This window comes from Phaenicophaeus curvirostris, chromosome 3 (genome assembly GCF_032191515.1).
Source record: "Phaenicophaeus curvirostris isolate KB17595 chromosome 3, BPBGC_Pcur_1.0, whole genome shotgun sequence".
Lineage (NCBI taxonomy): Eukaryota > Metazoa > Chordata > Aves > Cuculiformes > Cuculidae > Phaenicophaeus > Phaenicophaeus curvirostris.
In genome coordinates this window covers 66870241-66891338 of record NC_091394.1, presented here as the reverse complement: position 1 = coordinate 66891338, position 21098 = coordinate 66870241, and the positions used below count along the sequence as shown (strand labels likewise).

Sequence of the window (21098 nt, the reverse complement as noted above, 5' to 3'; positions counted from 1 at the left end):
GAGCTACTGTATGCAGACTTTGCAAAAGCAACTACTTCAAAATAACATAAAGAAACACAGCATCTACTTCGTGGTAAGAGTATCCTCATTAAAGCCTTTTGAATATTCAGGTCAGCTCAGCATTTACTGTGTTGCCTTTCCTGCCTGCAAAAGTGTATCTGAAGATGCCTACCAGTTTGTTTGAACAACTTTTAAAAGCCAGAGGTTTGACTACACCATCTTTGGATGTCATGGTTAATATGCAGAATTTCTAATTCCACTATATTTTCTCTTTACAACAGTTCAGCAACTTGCAGTATTTTATTCTCTTTTTTCTCTGTTTGCCTCTCACATAACTTCTAGGAAGAAAATACTAAAGGGATATCATTGCTGTCTGGAACAAATAAAATGTGCAAAGTGGTGATTTTCTTATGACATCAGGATTGTATGAACTACAGATCACTTCATGTATCATAACAGATCTTTTTCAACAAATTGTAACTGAGTGAGTATAAGTCCAAGGGAGCACGTGTCACAAGGTCCCCCTTTGTAAATTCACTGAAGGTTCAAATCCAGACGGGTTATTATCGACTCCAGACACAAAACTTAGTCAATGTTGGATCCTCCCAGGCTGGAAGCGGAGGAAGAAGAGGAGGAGAAGGGGGCTTGTCAGAGTAAGTCAATTCATCCCAAGCTTCTGAAAACTCTTAAAAATCCAGACAATGAGTATTTGGTGTGCTGGCTATCTTCTCAGTTGAAAAACCAGGAACATCTGGAGCATAACTCAGACACATCTGCTGGTTGAGTTAGTAAACCATACCTCTCCAGACATAGACCTACTACATAACTACAAGTACTTTGTAGGTGAAGTTTAGAGTGATTACTGAAACAAGCATTCACCAGACAGGCAAATAAACATGATGCCTACATTTACACTAGTAAATCAAACAGTGCAAAGTCCAGCCCTGAGATCGAGTGGCACGGTCTGACCATATTCCTAATTATACTCACTGTGCCCCTAAAGTGAGGCAGCAATATCCAAAGCACATAGTGAGCAGTGGTTTGGACAGGCCTAGTTCCCCAAATGTGCACAGGAATTTTTTGGGAGAGTACTAGCTAATCCTTAGCAAAAAGCATAACAGTCACTCTTCTAACAATTCAGCAATAGAAATGCCTGAATCCATGCCTTGGCACTGTCCAGTTGACTTACATAGCCATTAAAGTCTATGCATATGTTCTCAACATATTTGCATGTGGCAGGCCCTCTGGTTCATACAAATAGGTAAGCAAGAAGGATTCAATGCTTTTGTTGAATTTTTACCTGAAAGAGATGTTTTGTTCAAATCAGGGTTATATTTTTAATTAATTGGGTATTTCTGTCCTTTATTTTCTCCTTTTTATTTAATACATGTGCTTTGTTTGGTTGCCTACTATCTTACTACTTAAGGAATCTTGGCTTTTGTTTGATTAACTCACTTTTTCACATCTACAATTCACAGCTGAACAAGCACTAACCAGCTCCGTCACAATGAAAAAATAATATACATTTCTAAAACAACAATATTAAGACCACAACTAAAACAGGAAATAAAAAAATTAATCTGTGCAGTTGAAAGATCTAAAAATAATATCAACGTCTATACATATTTGTCAGACTGCAGTGTCCACAGTTACAGCTGTATATGGCAGTCAGAACAGTGAGTATTACTTTTCAGATCATGAGGTTTTTTAAGATAAAACCCCCACAGTAGTGGCTGCTGAGGAAATAATTTCCTTTATCATCCCGAGATTTTAAATGTGCAAGTGTCCTACCAATTTATCTAGTGCATAAAAAGGAAAGAGGGAGGAAGGAAGGAAGGAAGGAAGGAAGGAAGGAAGGAAGGAAGGAAGGAAGGAAGGAAGGAAGGAAGGAAGGAAGGAAGGAAGGAAGGAAGGAAGGAAGGAAGGAAGGAAGGAAGGAAGGAAGGAAGGAAATTTTATCACAAAGTTTTTTGTTTCAAAATAGATTGCTGTGCAATGACTGAAGCTTGATTTGTAGACATTTTGTATTCTTGCCCAGAGCTTTGAGGAGGGGAAGGTAATGGGGTTTCTGGAGTTGCTGAAAAAAGAATAGGGAAAAAAATTACATTATTTTATATTCTAGTCTGCTCTGCATACACATGTATCTACTACTGCCCCAAAAGGAAGTTATGTCACACTTGGCATGCTAGGTAAACAGGATATTTTAATTATCAGAATTCTTCATTTATTAAAAACTGTGCATGTGAAACCAATTATATATCAGAAAATTAGAATAAATTCAGGTCAAAGCCTCTCACTTAAGACTGTTTATATACATACATTTTTAATGCACAATTATTTTAATTTAAGAATGATGATGAAATAACTCTATGAGCACTCACCGGCCACCATTCTAATTAATATTTTTAACTGCAACAGTGAAATGTTATGACAAAAGACTAACTTGCAATTACTTACAAATCTGTTCTGCATGGACAGGAGCAGACATTGAACTTATGAGGATAGTTTGGCCAGTTAATGGATCTTGGGCTAAGTGAGGATGTACTGGATGATGCAGATGACTGGCATCATTAGAAGTACCTGTAAAAATAACATGAACAAATACCAATTCAAAAGAGCATGTTGTTGCCAGCAATTTACACTGCAATAATTACATTTCTGTCGAGCAAATAGTTTGATTGGCAATTTGAATAATTGCCTCTGGGTATTCATTAAACAATTTCACCTGACTTCCACCATATTAACGCTGTGTTTATTTTCGCTGTTTTGACTGTATTAACAGTGGATTTCATAAAATATTTGTAAGGATTCTTCTACCTGTCTAGGGAATTTTATGTCTAGACACTCAGCAATGACTGAGAAGTACACAGCAAAACCTGAGGTTGTAGACTGCAACAAGAGGAGCAGCAAAAACAAGAAGGCTTTAGTGAACAATCAAAGATCAGCCATCAAGGTAGTGGTCAAAGTCCTTGCTTACATGATAATTCCTTCAATTTCCCAGTATGCAAAATTCAATGTAATACAGCATGCTAAATTTAACAAGTTGTTAGCTTACCTCCCGGTAACATTAGCTTACCTCCCAGTAACATTTCCTGAAGCAAACTGTCAATTTTAACAATTCCAAATAGTTTAACCAATTGTATTTGCTCAATCATTTGCCAAGTGATGCTCTGGAGCGTAGGCAGTAGAAGCAAAAGTTCTCCAAATCTTCCTCGGGAGTCATATTGACGGTCATTAATATAATCCTCTAAACTGATCTGGACTTGGAACCGCATGTTCTTAATCTTCACTGGATTACTAAGGCCCTTTGCATCTAAAAAGACGACAAAAACTTAAAGTCAAGGCAAATTATTATTTGTGAGGATCATCTCAATTTTTTTATTTTATTCTTTTCCATCCAGCTAAATAACATGAGCAGATGCTACTTCTACAAAATTTCCTTTCAATATAACCATGTGTACAATAATTCTGAGAGATATTTTCAAAAAGTTACCTGGATCAAAAAACACAATGGCTTTCAAGCAAGCATACTCATTGTCATCTATCTGAATTTCCTGGAAGGGTCGAACTAGTTCATCTAGAATCCGATTTGCCACTCGGCTGATCTCTACTTCAGTACTGTTGCGATGGATTATGTAATTATTGCCTTGGAGAGAAAGAATATCAACATATAGATTGATATAAAAACTTTGATGTAACATACTAGATGTAGCCCATTTTCAGAAGAATGTCTTTCTGTTTAATCAAATTGTTTAATATATGTTTTAAGTAATAACTCTCCTTTTTATTATTCTTTGTATCTACTTGCATACTCTGTGCAAGCAGAGTATATGTGCAAAACGCAGAGTATATGTGCAAAACGCAGAGTATATGTGCAAAATACAGCTGTCACACAGTAAATAATCTGTACATGTAAATATGCCAACATATACAGTTACTGATTAGTCCACAAGACTGAGGTGCATATTTGAATCCACAAGCCTGGAACAAGTAGGCTTTTATCTTTACATAATAGATAAATATAGTGATAAACTGATCTTTCCCCATTAAAATAATATAACCCAAGCTGAATGATCAGGATTTGACAATGAACAGAAACCTTCTTCCAGAGAAGGCACCAGGAATGTTTCTAAGAGATGCTTCTGCTACAGCTAAAAAAAATTAGAAGCATCTTAAAATTTGAAAGAATGATTTTTTTCCTGCTCTTTTAATTTTAAATGTTCATTCTGGGGAAGTCTCCATCATGGCATCTTAATACACCCTTTGTCCAGAAATCATCTAACATAAGTAGTGAGAACAGTGGCAGTGTCACAGAGCTTCCAGAGGCCACCAAGCAGTTTTTGAAAGAAAAGCTGATGATTATATCACAAGAGAGCCACGTAAAAATTACTCATAAGCAATACAGATATATACCTGCAAATATCAGAAATAAGCCCTGGAGCCTCAAATTGTTTCTTCTTTCAGTATATATGCTAAAGTTGGTGATGTTGACTGAAGTTTTCTCCTTACTATTTTCTCACTTTTCAACCTTATTACCTACTAATCCAAATAAAACTACAAGTATTTCCTTTTTACTTCTGTTAATTTTATCCATAAAACTGTATCTAGAGAAAGCACTAGGTTAAGAATTTATATAATTTTTAATTTGAAAGGATTTCTGGTTAGAGTAGTATCTCTAGAACAAGCCCTTCCTGGCCTTTTATTGTTATGATATGTGTAAAAATAAATTCAAGTTGATTAAGAGCTATGCAAAAGGCAGGCCCAAAGAGGAAGGAGAAAAAATACCAGAAAACCCCTGCACCACACTACCAGTGAAGAAACTAGTCCATATTCTGTATAGTCTTGCCTTACATCAAAAATCCTGTCCAAGAAGACCTACACATTTTCTCTCAAAAATGCGACCACTTTTGGCAGGATGCACTTCAAAATGGTAGAGTACTATATCAAAAAACACTAACAAATGCTTTATCACATTGCTACACAGGTACACAGCCCATATTACTCTGTCTCCCTGTTGTGTGAATGAAGGGAAGACATGCTTCCACCATGCACTGACATCCTCTTCCCTAACAGCAATGCTCTCTTCATCTAACCCAGTGAAAGAGCCATTTCAAGTGACTAAGAATATGCTGGTGTAAGTGTTACTCCTCACAGTGCCATGGATGCACTCATCTCCCACATGGCAGGGGACAACAAGCCTGCTGTTTACATTATGACCATGTGATAACTGCGACAGGGCTCTTGGAAAAGCGAGTTGCAACGAAAAGGCTACCCAATTTTCCAGCTGGTAGGATCTTCTCTTACAATGTCTTAGGGCTCTTAGGAAAGCTCCAATTAAATTATTTTCATGAAGACTAAAATTAGCACATAGGCCACAGATGGGCTGATCCTCTCTTAAGCAAAGTTTATTTATGGATTTTTTTGCTGTTGTTCTGCACTTTTTTTTTTTAATGGGACAAAGGTACAGAAAGGATGCTATTGTAAGGAAAGAATTTGGCAGGAACTCGCTGAATTTGTGATTTCTGGTACCAAATAAACCTTTAGCCACATTAACTCACAGGAAACTGTCCACCTACTTATGCTGGACCAAGGCACGTGACATTATGTCATTAATAGCTATTTAGCATTCACAGAATGTATTGCCTTGATCGTGCCAGAACAGTTGTCCCACTTCAGTGATTACATGGTTGCTAATGTACTATAACTACATCATTATTAATTAAAACAAACCAAATATTTACCTAAAAGTAAAATGTCCTTATAAGCCATGGACCGTTTTGCTGCTCCAAGCAACAGGTGTTCCCCAGCATGTGCTCTTAGCAGAGCAACCTCAAGAGAAAAACCAGCAGACTCATTAGAAGATAAAGCAGAAAGTTCCAATAAGGGCAAAGGAAATGAAGATACATATCACTGTGAGTGTATTCAGCTATGAGTAAGACTCTTAACATTCTAATGTAAAATGTAACGTGAATGTAAAAGCCTTAACACTGTACTAACAGCACACTATAATTAAATTGTCATCCTCTGTCACTTCTAGCAGTTGGTCTAGATTTTAAACATACAACTCTACAAAATACTTCTCAATAAATACAATACTTGAATTTATTTCCTAGTGCTATTCCCTTAACAAAGTTTTCTCTAGAATTTTAAGTTCACACTAAAGACTCTGGTGGGCTGGAATGAACTGTTACAGTAAATTTGCACTCTGTGTTTCAGTGTTTCATTTTTCTCACCTTGAAACAAAAGTGTATGTGGTACTTAAAAGAGCTTTTTCCCCAACAATGCCAGATATACTATAGTATCCACAACTGTCAACAAAGAAGAAATGTGATTCATACCAGGAAGGCACTTAAAAATGTGGTCATTAATTTACTCTCTGTCACCTATTTACTTTCCTTTGGTTTTTGTATCTGCTTGAAACTTCAGTGCTGGCCCCTATTTCCTCAAGGAACTCTTTTCTTGGCAAATAATTATTTTCTTTACAAATCCAAGCCAATATTTTATGAGTGATGTAAAGGTACATAGCACCTAGGAATACTTAATGTCTTAAGACTTTTCAGGTTCTCAGTATAGTTAACTTATCTGCTATTGCCTGATCTATGGTTTGTAATTCAGGCTGGTTCTCAGATCAGGAATCGTTTGTTCAAAACTAGATGGGTTTTTTTATAACTAAATGCACAATGCCCCTTAGAAACAGTCTATGACATATCCAAAAGTGGCATGCGTTTTAATTCCTAGAACCTTAGTCACTAGTCTTCTAAGGCAGTTAATGTTCTGGAGTTTTTCCCAACATGTACTGTTCAAGCACTCTAGAAGAGTTTTCAGCCTATCTCTCTAAGCTGATTTTTAATTTTTTTTAAAACAGACAGGAATTTTTAAATGAGATCTGATCCTGTCTCTTTTCCTACTTGTCATCTTACCAAGAAGACCAGAAACCCTTAAGAACTTTCAAGTTTTGATGCTTCCCCCCCTCCATTATAGGCAATATATAATAATTTTAGTACATTGTATTATATGAAAGATTATTTGCTATGGGTTTATATCAGTATGTTTGGCATTTGTTCAAGATTCTAATCACTTTTGTTCTTTGCAAATAGAGAAGACTTGCTTCAAATTCATTTTTGCATGCAGTTTGGTATCTCTGGCTCCAAAAGTGTACAGAAAGCACAAAACACTGAAAGACATACTAGTTTACTGATTCTTTTTGTTAACATGCTAAAGGCTTCTCAGTTTTCTCTGGGTTTTTTTGTGGAGGTACTATTGCAATAATTTAGAAAATTTTAACCTGGTGGGTCCAGCTGTATTTCATCAGACAAAAAATAAATGTTTAAACATAATATTTAAACATCACAGAAATAAAAAAACAGTTATTAAAGTTCTCTCTTTCGTCTCCTCTTATACCTGGTCATCCAATGGTAATTCACAGAAGCCTGGAATATATTTAGCCCATTCCACCAGAACCAAAAGTTGCTGCTTCATAGATTCACAGACATCACTAATACCAGCAATTTTCTTAACATTTATGTCAGTGCTAGCACCAGGACTGGACACTGAGATCTGGCCATAGTGAGAGAAAAAATTAACAATGTTAAATTGCATATAATTGCATTTTCACTAATTAACAGCATATTTAATTAAAAAAATAGCGTATACACTTAAGAAATTCCTTGACCACACAGGACATAAGTCTTCATGCAAATTATCAAATTATATTTCTCATTATTACTAATGATTATTACAGCATGTTAAAAATTACACTATTCATATCATATAATATCTTCTCATTCCAAAATACTATTTTTAAATACACCAGAGCCCTTATTATTTGTAGGGGTGGAGGTGGGGCTTTTTTATCCCTTTAAAATGATTGACATTTACTTCCTTTCAGGAAAAAAAAAGAGCTTATAGTGGCATGCAGTAACAGTAAGGGCAAAGAAAGAGAGAGATATAGGGATTGCATGTTCTTCTAGTCTTCTAGTATCATTAACTTAAGTAGGTAAAATTGAGGAGGATAGTGCCCGGAAGAGAATGATTTGTAATGATGAAGTAGCAATATAGGTGGAGATCTGAGATATTTCAGGCAAATTTAAAGGATATGAGTGTGCATTAGACCACCTGCAGTGAACAGTGTTCTGTGAAATAAGAATACAGCAATATGTTTCTGGGCCTGAACCTCTGGTACCTTCAAACATTGCTGAGCCAAATCCTGAAAATCTTAGTGACTTTTCAATGAAGGGAAGAAAACCAGGCTTGCTCTTAAGCCAGGCAGAAAAGATAACTGAAGTTAAGACCAAGCCTGAGAGAGAAAATCAGTTTAAATATGCGAGGAGGGGAGAGGAGAGGAGAGGAGAGGAGAGGAGAGGAATGGGGAAAAGGAAAAGGAAAAGGAAAAGGAAAAGGAAAAAAGGAAATAAAAGCAAAAAGAAGAAAAAGAGAAGATGAAAAGAAGAAGAAAAAGGAGAAAAGGGAGAAAAAAGAAGTGAAAGGAGAAAAAGGAGAAAATGGAGAAAATTGAGAAAATGGAGAAAAAGGGAAAGGTTAAGGGAAAGGGAGAAAGGGAAATAGAGAAAGGGAAAGAGAAAAAGATCCCACCACAGCAGCAAATCAACAACCTCACCACCACTGCACTAGGCCTACGAAAATGACTTTCACCTTGTTTTATTACAGAAAGGATACTTGGGAAATTCTATAGTTTGTAGTAGATGCTATTTAGGTTGATTCCTACAAGATCCTCTTCATTTCCAGATCCATGTTAAAACCCTTAGTAGTGAAACCCTGTTATCCTTGGGTCATCTAAAGGAGCTGAACTTCTGAACTAAAGCTCAGTGCTTCCTACATAATTCAGGAGTCTGAAAACTGCTTAGATACTAATGGCAGTTAACCAGGTGAACATTAGTTCTGAGGGAAATACAGCAGACAGGCAGGTGAAAAAATCCTGAGGCATATAATTCAAAGACTATCGCACAGGAAAAAGGTTAAAAATACTGTCTTTTTGTAGACAGAACATTTGTGAAATCCCTGCTATAATGATGAGTGCATTTCTGGCTTCTGTTCTACAAAACCAAAGTTGAAAATACTGAATATCATTCAGGTGAAAGCTACCAGAATGATTCAGTCTAGATATCTTCCAGTACAGAAAGGTAGTAAAGAAATTCAATATATTTCATTTTTTCCAGAGGAGTAAGAGCAGTTTTGATCATGATTCAAAATTACCTACACAGAGATAAGAGTTCTGATAGCAGGAGGTGCTCTGATCTACCAGAAAAAAGATTTTGCTATGCACCAACTAGAAGTTAATTCAAGAAGGTAAAGAACAGACAGATTGTTTAACTGTTAGACTTCCTGACTCATGAACTTAATACACCGTCCTTCCTTTAATAGCATTTAATCAAAGCTATACATCTTTATAAATTACATATTGTTGGAAAAACTATAGAATCTGTGCTGAAATTACTTTTTGAGCATCTGTTGGGGATTCATTGGATGAATCCCATGGAGTTCATTATGAATTCCTGTGGTTGCATCTCTTCACAAGGCTATGAAGCTGTGAACTTTTGGCTATTTCTCCATTGCTTTACCCTGCCTTTCATTGCTGGGGTGCAACACTGGAGTTGCTGCCTTCTTAGAATCACAGACCAACCCAGTTTGGAAGGGACCTTGAAAGATCGTCTCATCCAACCTTTGTTGGGAAAGGGAGCCTAGATAAAATTATCCAGTAACTTGTCCAAGTGCAACTTGAAAACCTGCAGTGATGGGTACCCCACCACATCCCTGGGAAGGTTGTTCTACTGATTGTTCCCACTGTAAAAAATTTTTTTCTTATATAGGCATGGAACCACGCCTAGTGCAACTTGTACCCATTAATGACACGATGAACTTGATAATATAACACTATATCCCTATCATCAGAAACACATGTCTTTAATCCTAGGGGAGTCCAGCAAGTCCCTTTAATATTAACACATTCCAGGAAGACTCTCCTGGTTCTGTAGGAGAAACATGTACTGGACAGTCCTTTTAATACAGAAATCTTAAAAGGGATGAATGCCACCTTATTCCTCATTTCAAAGGTGAAGGACTTGGACAATGATTTGTGAGACTACCACCTCAGGACTGAACTTATCCTACAGAACCATTAGATTGAAGGAAACTCAAGAACTTTTAAGACTACTTTTCCATCACATTAATGTGACCTCTTGGTCTTTAAGGCCCAGAGTGTATTTTCACATATGCTTGGCATAGTGGGAGCAATTCTCAACATATCAAATAATAACTAGAACAAATTTCTGTGTATATACAAGGTGATGTTTTAGGTCAGGAATCTACCAGCTGAAAAAAACTTTATGGCAGGAAAGGCTGAGGATTTGATTCTAAGACAGCTATTATTCCAGAACTGCATATATCAGCTGGAAATGATTAAGGAAGTAACACAAAAAAAAAAAAGCAAAATAAGCAAGTTCAAAGAATTACTAAGGAGATAAAAAAGGTATATTTTTCATACGGTATAGGTATGAAAGGTAGGAAGGTCCATTATGTTCATCTAGTCTGCCCAGACATGCAATATGCGCCAAAGACTATCACCCAGTAATTCCTGCATCAATTCTTTACAGACAGTTCCAACCTAAGAGAGAGATGCTGATAAAGAATGAGATTACAAAACATTTGGGGATGTATAAATCAGTCAGCATGAAATCATAAAGGTGGCAGTTAAATTCTAAGTAAGTTAGTAAGAGGTGCAAGAATGCAGAATCAATGACCATGATTTATTTGAGGTGCAGAAAAGGACTGGAGACTGTTCCATTCAGCAATTGATTGGCTAAGGAAAAAAAAATGGAAAATGAAGTTCAGATGAGACAAAGAAAATTTAAAAGCGAGATGTGTATAGACTCTGCAGTTGGAACACTTCTGTTTGCCTTACTTATAATATCTAAGGATATTAAAAATGGGATTTTCAAAAGAATGTAAGGAAATGAGTGTCCACACCCCTTTGAATATAATGGCTTTGGACAATTTTTTCCCTAATGTTTCATGGGAAAGCCAGCCTCAAGGAGAGATAGATGCCACCAGCTGCCTGAGACAGCAACTGATTTAAAAGCAGTAAGAACCATAAAGCTTTATTAAGAAAGGTGCCTAGGACATAATGTCCTGGAAAAACTAGATTTTTTTTTTATTGACTTTGCTTTAAGAATGTATTCTATTACTCATTCTTTCATTGGGAAGAGGAAACTGGGTGCATTTTGGAAGTAGAAAAAAGTAATCTCAATAATTATATGTAATGAAATAAGAAATTGCAAAGTATTTAACTTAAAAACAAGTGGTCTTAAAGTCATCAAATAACTTTGCAGTAGATCTCAGTACCTGACGGGAGAGTGTCTCAGCTTGTGACAATGTGCTAATAGAAGGAATGTTGCAGCCATCAAAAGTGTTTCTTCTGGTACTTATCCTGTCCCGTTCATTTTGTACAGCTGGAAAAGAGTAACCATCTCATTTACTGACTTGTAGAAACTTGATTACTCGGTAACTACAAGAATCACAAGGTATGCCATTCAAAAATGACGTGCTTTTAGCTCTGAGTAATGAGGAAGGATGACAATACATGTTTACAGTCTTTATATGTATACTGTTTGCCTGTAAAAAACAAGCGTAACTAATTGTAGATAGATACTGAATTATCAGCACTTTTGTGACTGGCTTTATTACAGTAAAGTCTCTTTCTTCCTTTGTATTTGAACACATGCTGTCATTTTGTTACTGTAATCAATTTAATAAGTGAGGCTTTATGATAACGGCTGAAATGGACATCAACAGAATGCTGAACAGGTCAAGAGTTACAACACCAACACCAACAAAATGTCTCAATCAGAGGAAGTGTGAAAGCCATACTCCTGCTTTCTTGCGAGAAACGCTGAAACAGGAATGAACCATGAGCTTAATTACTAGTAAGGTAATTTTCACAGTTTATTCTCATGTTCCTCCTCAGTAACACCGCATTCCTAGGCAGTTTACAGAACATTAACTATGAAAAAAAGTTCATGAGTTTTGTGTAGTCAAGTCCAAAAAAACGCAGTTGAAAGGGCTTTGGATAGACTCCTTAATCAACATATGTAAGGCTTAAGAAGTTATACAGCTTACTTTTGAATTCAAGGAAGAAGTAAAAATAAAAATATTAAACAGAGTTTTCAAAAACCTAGATCATGTCCAAGGTTAGGCCAAGTAAAAAGAAAAGAGGAAACAAAAAAAAAGAATTGTACTGATCAAAATCTTTTTATTGCACAAGGAATCTCATCATCTTTTAAGACCAGCAGATTTATTTCCAAAGATATGTTTGCAATTTTGTGGGAAACAATCTACATTACAGAATTTAGGAGTAGTACCAAAGACGTCAATAAAAAAAAATAAAATATTCTATACCTTGAATAGTTTTCAAGGTTTATCTTAACCATGTGCATAGTTTATTCCAGAGGTGTACTAACTTTTTGCCAAGGACGCTCACTGATAGGCCTTTTATTAAGGTCACAGTAAGAAATGCTGTGCAGCAATAAACACAAAGTGCTAAATGTTCATGTAGACAGGAAACAAAAAATATAACTTTTTTAAAAAGAATGAAGGAAAAAACCACTGAATCTCAACAGCTTAAGTGCTACATAAATAAGTAAAATAAGGTCAGCACTGACTTAATGCTGGAAAAATATAATAGTAAGCTATTCTGACAACTGTTAATGAAAGTCACTGGTAGAACACTGAGAATCATAGGGAAATGCTTTGATTTCCTCCTTCATATGCATAATTTTGGATTATTAGACTGGGTTGTCTCTCTTAAGCCTTTTTGTCAATTCAGTCTAAAATTACTCTAAACAGAGACCCCTTGAGGAAGGGGTAATATTTGCTCAAAGATGCTTTTTCTTAAACATTGCCCTGAAGAAAACAAAGTTATTTGCTAGAAACAAGTTAAGAAACTATCATATAGGCTATGCCACACTTATGCTATGAGACATCCCCTAACAGTATAGAGAAGTATATAACAACACACAAGCATCGAAATATATACTTCAGCGTTTTGAATTATTTTAGCACTGGGAGGCTTTGAATAAACATGGCTCAGATGCAATGAAAAATGGAAGTTTCATAGGTAGTGGGCCCAGAGGAGGCAAGGCAGTGTAAATTAGGTTAAAATTTTGTGCAGGGTAAACCGGTGCTTCATAAACATGAGTCAGCGATGTGCTTCATGGCAATGTCACCAGCCTCTCAGGAGGTCTAATTTCTGTAGTTTACAAAAAATGGAGCCAGATTCCTTTCAGATGTACAGTGAAAGGAAAAGAGGTAATGGATGCTACCCTAATTGCAGTAAGACACATTCCAATTAGATATAAGGAAAAAAAGACTTCCCAATGAGTGTGGTCAAGCACTGGCAGAAATTGCTGAGAGGTTGTACAATCCTCCCTCCCAGGGACTGTATAAACCTGGGTAGACAAGGTCCTAGGCAACCTAAACTGAACCTAAAAGTTAGCCTGGCTTTAAATGGGGACCTGGACTACATAACCTCCAGATGACCCTTCTGAGATAAACTGTTCTTTAATCACGGTTTTGGATGCCCGTGAAGCTCTGCTTTTTGAAAAACAACTTTTAGGGATGCTGTGGACATATCGACCTTTCCTTTTCTTCATGTAAGACTGAAAATATATTTACAATATTTTACTGATTTTACTGAGTCAAACTCCCAAAGGCTAAACTATACTCAAGGGGATCCACACAAAAATTAGCAAACCTATTTCATGCATACCGTGTAATGGTGTTCCAGCTGCAAGAAGAAAATCCGTTTTACTTCACATGACAACCAGCAAAGAGGTACTATAGTACAGATATATAATAGCATAAAGAAACAGCTTCCTCCAACTTGGGAAAGCTATCTATAGACTAAAAATATTATATACTAGTTACAACACAAGAGAACTCTGCATCACACTCCCAACAAAACAGGTGGTAAGGTTCGTGATTAAAGAACCATTTTTGAGTGCTTCCTTGAATCAGACCAGGATGCCTTTTGCCTCTACACTATAACTGTCAATAAAGCAACAGTCTCAACAACCCAATACAAAAATCCTACGATATTGTCACTGCCTTTCTTTTGCTCTTGCTCTGCTCTTATGGTCGTCTAGTTCTTCCACTTCGAAAGGAGGTGCATTGTTTCTTCATGACTGTCAGTGAGATGCATAAGTAACAATCTTCCCATATTAAGCCCTAATGAGATTAGAATTTTATTCAATTAATGTGGACACTATACTGACAGCTACCACTATTGTTCTTACCACTACATTTTCACTCAACTTCACACATCTTCCTCAGGCTTAAATGCTTTAAACATTTAAATTTAAGGGAAGAAACAGTAAATTGCAGTAAATCCGTAAATCTCACTACTTAGGCAGGACAGAAACAAAATCCCAGATAAAGATTTTATCACTCAAATTTGGTCAAAATTTAAATTAAAATCTCAGACTTCTAACTCTTCTAGGATATGACTCAACACTTAGAAATCAGTGAAATTGGGTACCAGGATTCATGAATTAAACAGCTTTAATTAAAGAGCACTTTAAACCCATAGATTTGATAATGCTCAAAGTGTTAGAACTGATTACCCACCTAAAAATTAGATGATGTATATTTCACCTCAATATAAAAGTATTTCTCCATCATGAAGACACTACAACAGACTTCCCATTGAATTATTCTGCTGGAGTTTTTTAGAATTTTTATTATATTTTTAAACTAATTCAGATTATTTCTCTTGTTATTTCAAATAATAAATGATTCTATTACCTTCTTTTTTCATTCCTGCTCGAAAACACTTTTTTAAACGACAGTATCTGCATTGATTCCTTTTGTCCTTGTCAACAATACACTGCCGGTTGAATCTATCAGAGACAGGAAAAGGTAAATGGATAAAGCATTAATAGAGCAGTACACTGATTATGAAGAGGAAAAAAAAACCAACTTCTCTGGCATGTCAGAACAATGGCTACAAACACAGACTTTCTTCTTCCTTTCCATTTTTAAATTTTTTTTATTATTAATCAATCTTGCAAGGTGTTTCATACCTGCTCAGTTTGCAGGAATATATGTCTGTGTGTATGGTCAAGTGTGGAAAAATTTTCAGTTGTGCGCATCATTTACACTTTGCTTTAGCCGTGAGATATGCTAGAAAGTGGCTGTATCAAACAGCAGTGGGAGGGTAAGCGAGGAGAGGGAGGAATAAACACTACAGATAGAAAAAGGAAAGGATAATCAAGGAAAATGCCAAATGTCACTAGCACAGAGGAGCCCTCAGCTACAAATCCGTTCCCTCAGCTGCCAAAGTTCACACCTTCTGGGGCATACCACTGAATAAGTTATTGCATCATTACAGATGACAACCTAAACAGGAAATGGGAGGAAACTTTTCTATTACCACAATGAAACAAAGACATGAGGAAACACAGAGAGCGTGACTCTGCCAGAAAGCTTACCCAAGCTCTTACGAACATCTACAGGTGTGCCTAAGGGGAAGGTACATAAGCCATCATCCCTCTCTGCCCTTTTGCTGTGCATGTCTTGGGTAGATCCATGGTTTGCAGAGCCCTTCTTGAAATCACTTTTATGAGCTCTAGTCACACCACTTTCGAGGCATGTCTATGCTGTACCACTGTCTATAAGGGAGAGCTTTCCTTACAAGAGTATTAAGCCACTAAAGAAGAAAGCAGCAAACAACATTTCCAGTAACAAGTCATTCTGAAGAAAAGTTTTCCTTTTTAGTGTTTTTCCTAAATTGACAGAGGTTTCCATATATTCCGTGCACAGCTTAAAACTGAAATTTTATAGCTTTGTACATGCACAGAGCAATTCATCAAATGTGGTGCACAAACTTGCAGTGTGGTAATCTGGGCAGCCAGACACACAGAAATTAGCACATTGCCATTGAGACTGATGGGGGGCAAATGGTCACACAAAAGAGCAGTGTGTCAGGCAAAGTGCGAAGATGTGCAGATGTGCTTGTACAGTCCTTAAAACAAGACTCATAAACCTTAGCCTTTCAGAAATTGCCTTCATAAGAAAACAATTTTGGAAGGAATTATTAGACAACTATTAACTACACTTTTCACATTGCCAGTGACAATATGAGAATTTCTCCTTTTTTTTTTTGAGGAGATGACCTTTGTAAGCATAAATGAAAGAGAGAAACAGCTCTTGAGTGATGTGATTACATGAACAATGTCAACAGACATTTGGAATGCAATATATAGAATGTGTAGTGTCAAGTAGCATTGAATAAAAGACATCTTTTTCTAAATCATGAGAATATTCTTTCCCATTAAGCACATATTCATCAAAAATGCTGTTTAGAATTCCTTCAGAAACTGTTGAAAATACTCCTATGTAGTTCTGAGAAGTCTGAAAAAGTCTGAAAGCAATTTGTCCTTAAATTCATCAAAGAGCTTTTGAAATACCTGCATGTATAGACGTGATTTTTCCGTATACTGCGCCTAAAGAATCCCTTGCATCCATCACAGCTGGAAGCACCATAGTGTTTTCCGGTTGCTCGGTCTCCACATATTGCACAGAGACTACTGACCCCATTGTCAGCAGCATTCATGTTGACAGCTTCTCCTGAACTGTCTGAGGAGAGACAAGAACAACATATGTAGTTATGGACAAGACCTTCAACAACCACTCCATGAACAATTTGTAATGGAGACTTTTTCTAGACTCTTCTCTTTTAATAGCCATTTACTATTTATATAGCACGGTGTATCTGATTACATCTGGTTCTTATTCAGATGAACATTTTCAAAGTTATAGAGGTGTTAACAGGATTTATGAAGTTTACAACAACAAATAATTTTCTTTCCAGAGGAAAGAGGTTAAAAATTAAAGTGTAACTCTGAACACATAGTTACATATAGATTCTTACTACCATGAAGAGGAACTTCGGCACAAAGCAGTGTTGCCTAGTTGTCTAAGGTCTGAAATAGGAGCTGACAATAACTGGCAACTAGAATACAAATATATAACTGCATATTTGACATTAAAAAAAGTCAAGACAGGTTTTGCACAATGCTTTATGAAAAAAATGCATGGTAAGAGGACGGTCTAAGTGTTATTTCCTTGAACAGATTTTCCAAAGGAACATTGGTCCAGACTTTACTTGCTTAAGAGAATATTAACTAGGTGTTTAAAAATTAGTCACTGAATATGGTAAACAACACTGAAGAAATTAACTTAAAATCAAAACAGACGTTTATTCTTGAGTCACAATATTTAAAAGACGTGTTCAAAGAAACAGTTGCTTAATAGCTCTTTCTGTTATGCTTCTGGTTTTACACAAGAAAAGCTGTTTTCAATATGCCCTAAACATTTGTCGTTGTTCAGTCAAGGAGAGGAAAGAGTGTCAGATTAATAATTAGTTATTCAGACACGTATTCAAAAGTCAAGCACACAAGTTCATGAACAGTGTACAGGTCAAAAAGTAAAAATGTTGATATTGACGTATATTATTATTCATGTTGTATTAGATGCAACTGAAATATATTACACAAGTATATTATAACAGTTTTATTGTGTCCTGAAAAGCTTACAATTTAAACAGAATTTTTTAGAAAAAGAGAGAAGCAGCAACATTTTTTTTTCCATTTTACACAGATATAATTGATAGGAATTATATTAAAAACTAATTAAATATAAAAATGAAATCTTAAAGGTAAAAACTCAGTTCTGTAAAGATTTTATTTTAAAAACAGGTTTGCCATTACTGGAAAATTATTTTTAAAAATGGGTTACAGAATTACTTCATCTAGAAAAATACAGAAACCTTCCTTTTCAAGTTTTGCAATTTTGCATCATGATGATATAGCAAAAATACAATATTTAAATGTAATGATAAAATACGTCATAGTGATATAAGTTGTCTATATATATGGGGATATACTTAATTTCCTTGGTAGTACTCTGAAATAAATTGAGAGATTTACTTGATTTTGCAAAATTTTTTCAGTTCAACAGAAGTGCATAATCTGCCTGAATGTGGCTTGCTAAACTTCTCTGAATATTTATAATTAATATAGACAACTAGAAAAGACACATAAGAGGCAGCTTTCAGTTCCACTGCAGCATTGTAGCTTCAAGACAAGGTTTTTATAGATTCTATAAGAAAATATTTAGGCAAAACACAAAGCAAACACTAAACAGTCAAAGGCTGCCCCTAATAACTAATAATTATCAAACTAATCACTTACAGTGAATAATTTAACTAGCTGTATCATCAACACATAATGCTACACAGGATAACCTCCCTAATCTGCTTTCCCACTTACATAACATTAACAGATCTGAAAAGGTGCTATTCAGCAAAACACAAATCACCAATGAAATCATCCATATTAAACCAAAAGCAGAGAAATCATCTAAAGTTACGTAATTGTTGTTGATAGCTTCGAAATCACATAAAACATAATGGTCTGTTTTTTCTTCCTAAATCAATAACCAAATCTACCTTTCTGCTTACTGAACTTGCTGTAAAGCGACGTCAGAAATTCAGATAAAGTTTCAAGCCCGACAATAAAAATGAATTTAGGTTCTATCTGGCAGGAGCATGTGGAAATACAGGTGCTAAGTATATTTCCTGCAAATCACTAAATATTTGTTCTGCCATTTAAAAATACACAATACAATAGATCTATGAATTATGATGCAATAAAACATTTTTAAAGTATATTGGAAGATTTGGAAAGCCATTTTTAAGCAGTTTAATTTCCTTGATACTTTTCTTCGCTTCAATAGACTGACTTTTTCTTTTTTGTTTGGTCAGTAGTCAATGATGGCAGAATGAAATGGTGTGCTTCCTATTTCAAACATAAGTTATTGATACAACTTCTCAAAAACTGATTGCATTTAAAATTCCACCTAAAGTTAAAGTGTTGCTTTGGCCAAATGCAAATAGCTTCTCTCAGCTAAACACTAACCTCTAGAAAGCCAATATGACTTTTTTCAAAAATCGCTCTAGATCATATAGACACATACCTAGAAAGGCTAGATTAATGTTTAAATAAATGGAGTAATAGTCCAACAATTAGAAACTATGCAGCAAGAAATAATACCTAATCTTTTTACAAGCCTCTGGATAGTTTTTTCCTGTCCTTCTGAACGTTATGTATACAAAATATACTTTCATGTCCAAACTATCAATACTAGTTATTCATTTGTCTTACAGTAAATAAAACAACTGCTGTATAGAACATTTTCTTCCTTTGATTAACTGACTGGTGACAGTAAAGTTCAGTTACTTTATTATATATAAACTCCCTTATTTTCTTTAAAGTCAAAAAATTATAATGCCATTAACTTAGAGATACTGATGAAGTGTAAAGGAGAAAATTCGTAGTCTGAAAACTACCCCCAAATGCTCCATTAATAAATAATTTAGCTTACATCTTACGGCATTACTAAATTTCTTTTTTTTTTGTTAAGTGGCTTGATTTTGCATCATGGAGCAGAACTCACCGTTGCCATTATACAGCATCTGCATAGTTTCAAACTCCAGGGCGGTATACGTTGAATCTAAAACTTCACTGTAGTTTGCTATTTCCATGTCTAGTATTGGTTCCGACAGCTTCATCGTTGAATGTGAAATCAGTGAAAAAGCTGCTCAAATGTACAACCTTCCCATTCTGTTTCACAGTGATTGATAATCCAAAGTTAACTATAACTGTGTCACGTATTGCAATGGGAGGAGCTGGAAAACTGCTTCTGCATGCCATAATCTACCTCTTTTGTTGTGTTTTTTTTTTCTTTTATGATACAGTGCAACCCTTCTGATAATCTTGGAATGCTTTATGAAATAACCTTATCAGTGCTTGCACTGGTTCCACTTCTTGAGTGAACCCAAGGACATGCAGGAAACTTCCTACATCTTCTATACCCTGCAACTAATTTTGTTACCAATGTGTCTTATTACACAAATGGTCCTAAACAAACAACTCTGGTTGTTCTATGTAAAGAGACTGTAGGTTCATATGCCATTTCCCTCTCTCTCTTCAGAACAATAAGGAAGTGTGATACAATTATGGACTATCCTTACACCCAAAACATCCATCATCATGTTTTAAAAGACAGCTGAAAAACCTCCCATTTTTACAACAGTTAATATTCTTTAACAGCAGCAATGAACTGGCTGTGTAGGCAGCCTTAACTGAGGACTCAAATAACACAAACCCTGCAGCAAGGAAGGCCATTTTATAGAGCCCCTCCATCACATATGATGTTGCTGCGAGGGGTCTACACAGTGGACCCTGTATACTCTCAGAAGGTGGCTTCCCATTTCAGCTCTCCTTCATAGAAGATGTGATGGCAGCATGTTGTTTTCAAGCACCATTCAGATGCACAGAGAAAAAAAAAATATTCACCTTCTCTGAAAAGACGAATCTCTGGGTAGATCCACTGCTCATCATTTGGTACACATGGCAAGTAATAACCCAGTTAAAAAAACTTTCGGTAAAGCTGTTCTAGTCTGTGCAAAAGATAGCTGAATTTCATTTGCTGATTAAGTGTTTTTAAATACTGAATCGGAGAATTCCAAATTTCATTATTTCTTAAAAAATTCTTTACAGAAGACTACCCTTCACACTGCTGACCAATAGTTACATTAAAGATTACATACATGGAAAAATTGTCCAGTTTACGTTTAATTAACAAGAGTAAATAACTGCATGTGGAGCAATGAAATGCTTATTTGAATGGAAAGTGCCTGCAGCTGCTATTCAACAGTACCTACAAAATGACACCATAAAAACTCCTTTGATTAAAATAAAAAGAAAAGCAATTGATGACAGAGAAGTTACTGTTGAAAAACGAAAATTTCCAGTAAAAGACCTAGAAAAAAAACATTCCCAAATTCATCCCTCTAATTTCCAAGTTGCCAGAGCTACCTAAGAGGCGCAAATCATCCTGTCTCCTTGTGGACACACAGATGCAGTCTGAGGCCAGATCTCTGCCTGGGGCCAATGGACTAATTACGACAACAGGATTCTTGTATAAGTGGCTGTCACAGAGCTATCCCCAAACCATTCACAGTC

At 35.8% G+C, this 21098-nt stretch overlaps 1 protein-coding gene across 2 annotated transcripts in view; it reads right to left on the bottom strand.

The window, feature by feature from the left end:
- Window positions 1-246: 246 nt before the first annotated feature.
- HNF4G (hepatocyte nuclear factor 4 gamma) overlaps window positions 247-21098 on the bottom strand; it is a 57974-nt gene continuing 37122 nt past the window's right edge. Inside the window, exons 1-10 of one of the 2 annotated variants that reach the window (XM_069854262.1) lie at window positions 19528-19691; window positions 16479-16647; window positions 14815-14909; window positions 11359-11465; window positions 7402-7557; window positions 5742-5829; window positions 3494-3646; window positions 3077-3313; window positions 2458-2580; window positions 247-2077 (exon numbers count right to left, since the gene is read on the bottom strand). In XM_069854262.1, the coding sequence (XP_069710363.1) occupies window positions 1959-2077; window positions 2458-2580; window positions 3077-3313; window positions 3494-3646; window positions 5742-5829; window positions 7402-7557; window positions 11359-11465; window positions 14815-14909; window positions 16479-16647; window positions 19528-19642 (1362 nt within the window). In that variant the 5' untranslated portion in view covers window positions 19643-19691 and the 3' untranslated portion in view covers window positions 247-1958. Of the gene's footprint in view, window positions 2078-2457; window positions 2581-3076; window positions 3314-3493; window positions 3647-5741; window positions 5830-7401; window positions 7558-11358; window positions 11466-14814; window positions 14910-16478; window positions 16648-19527; window positions 19692-21098 lie in introns of those variants that run through there. The other variant, XM_069854263.1, reaches the window with a different exon arrangement.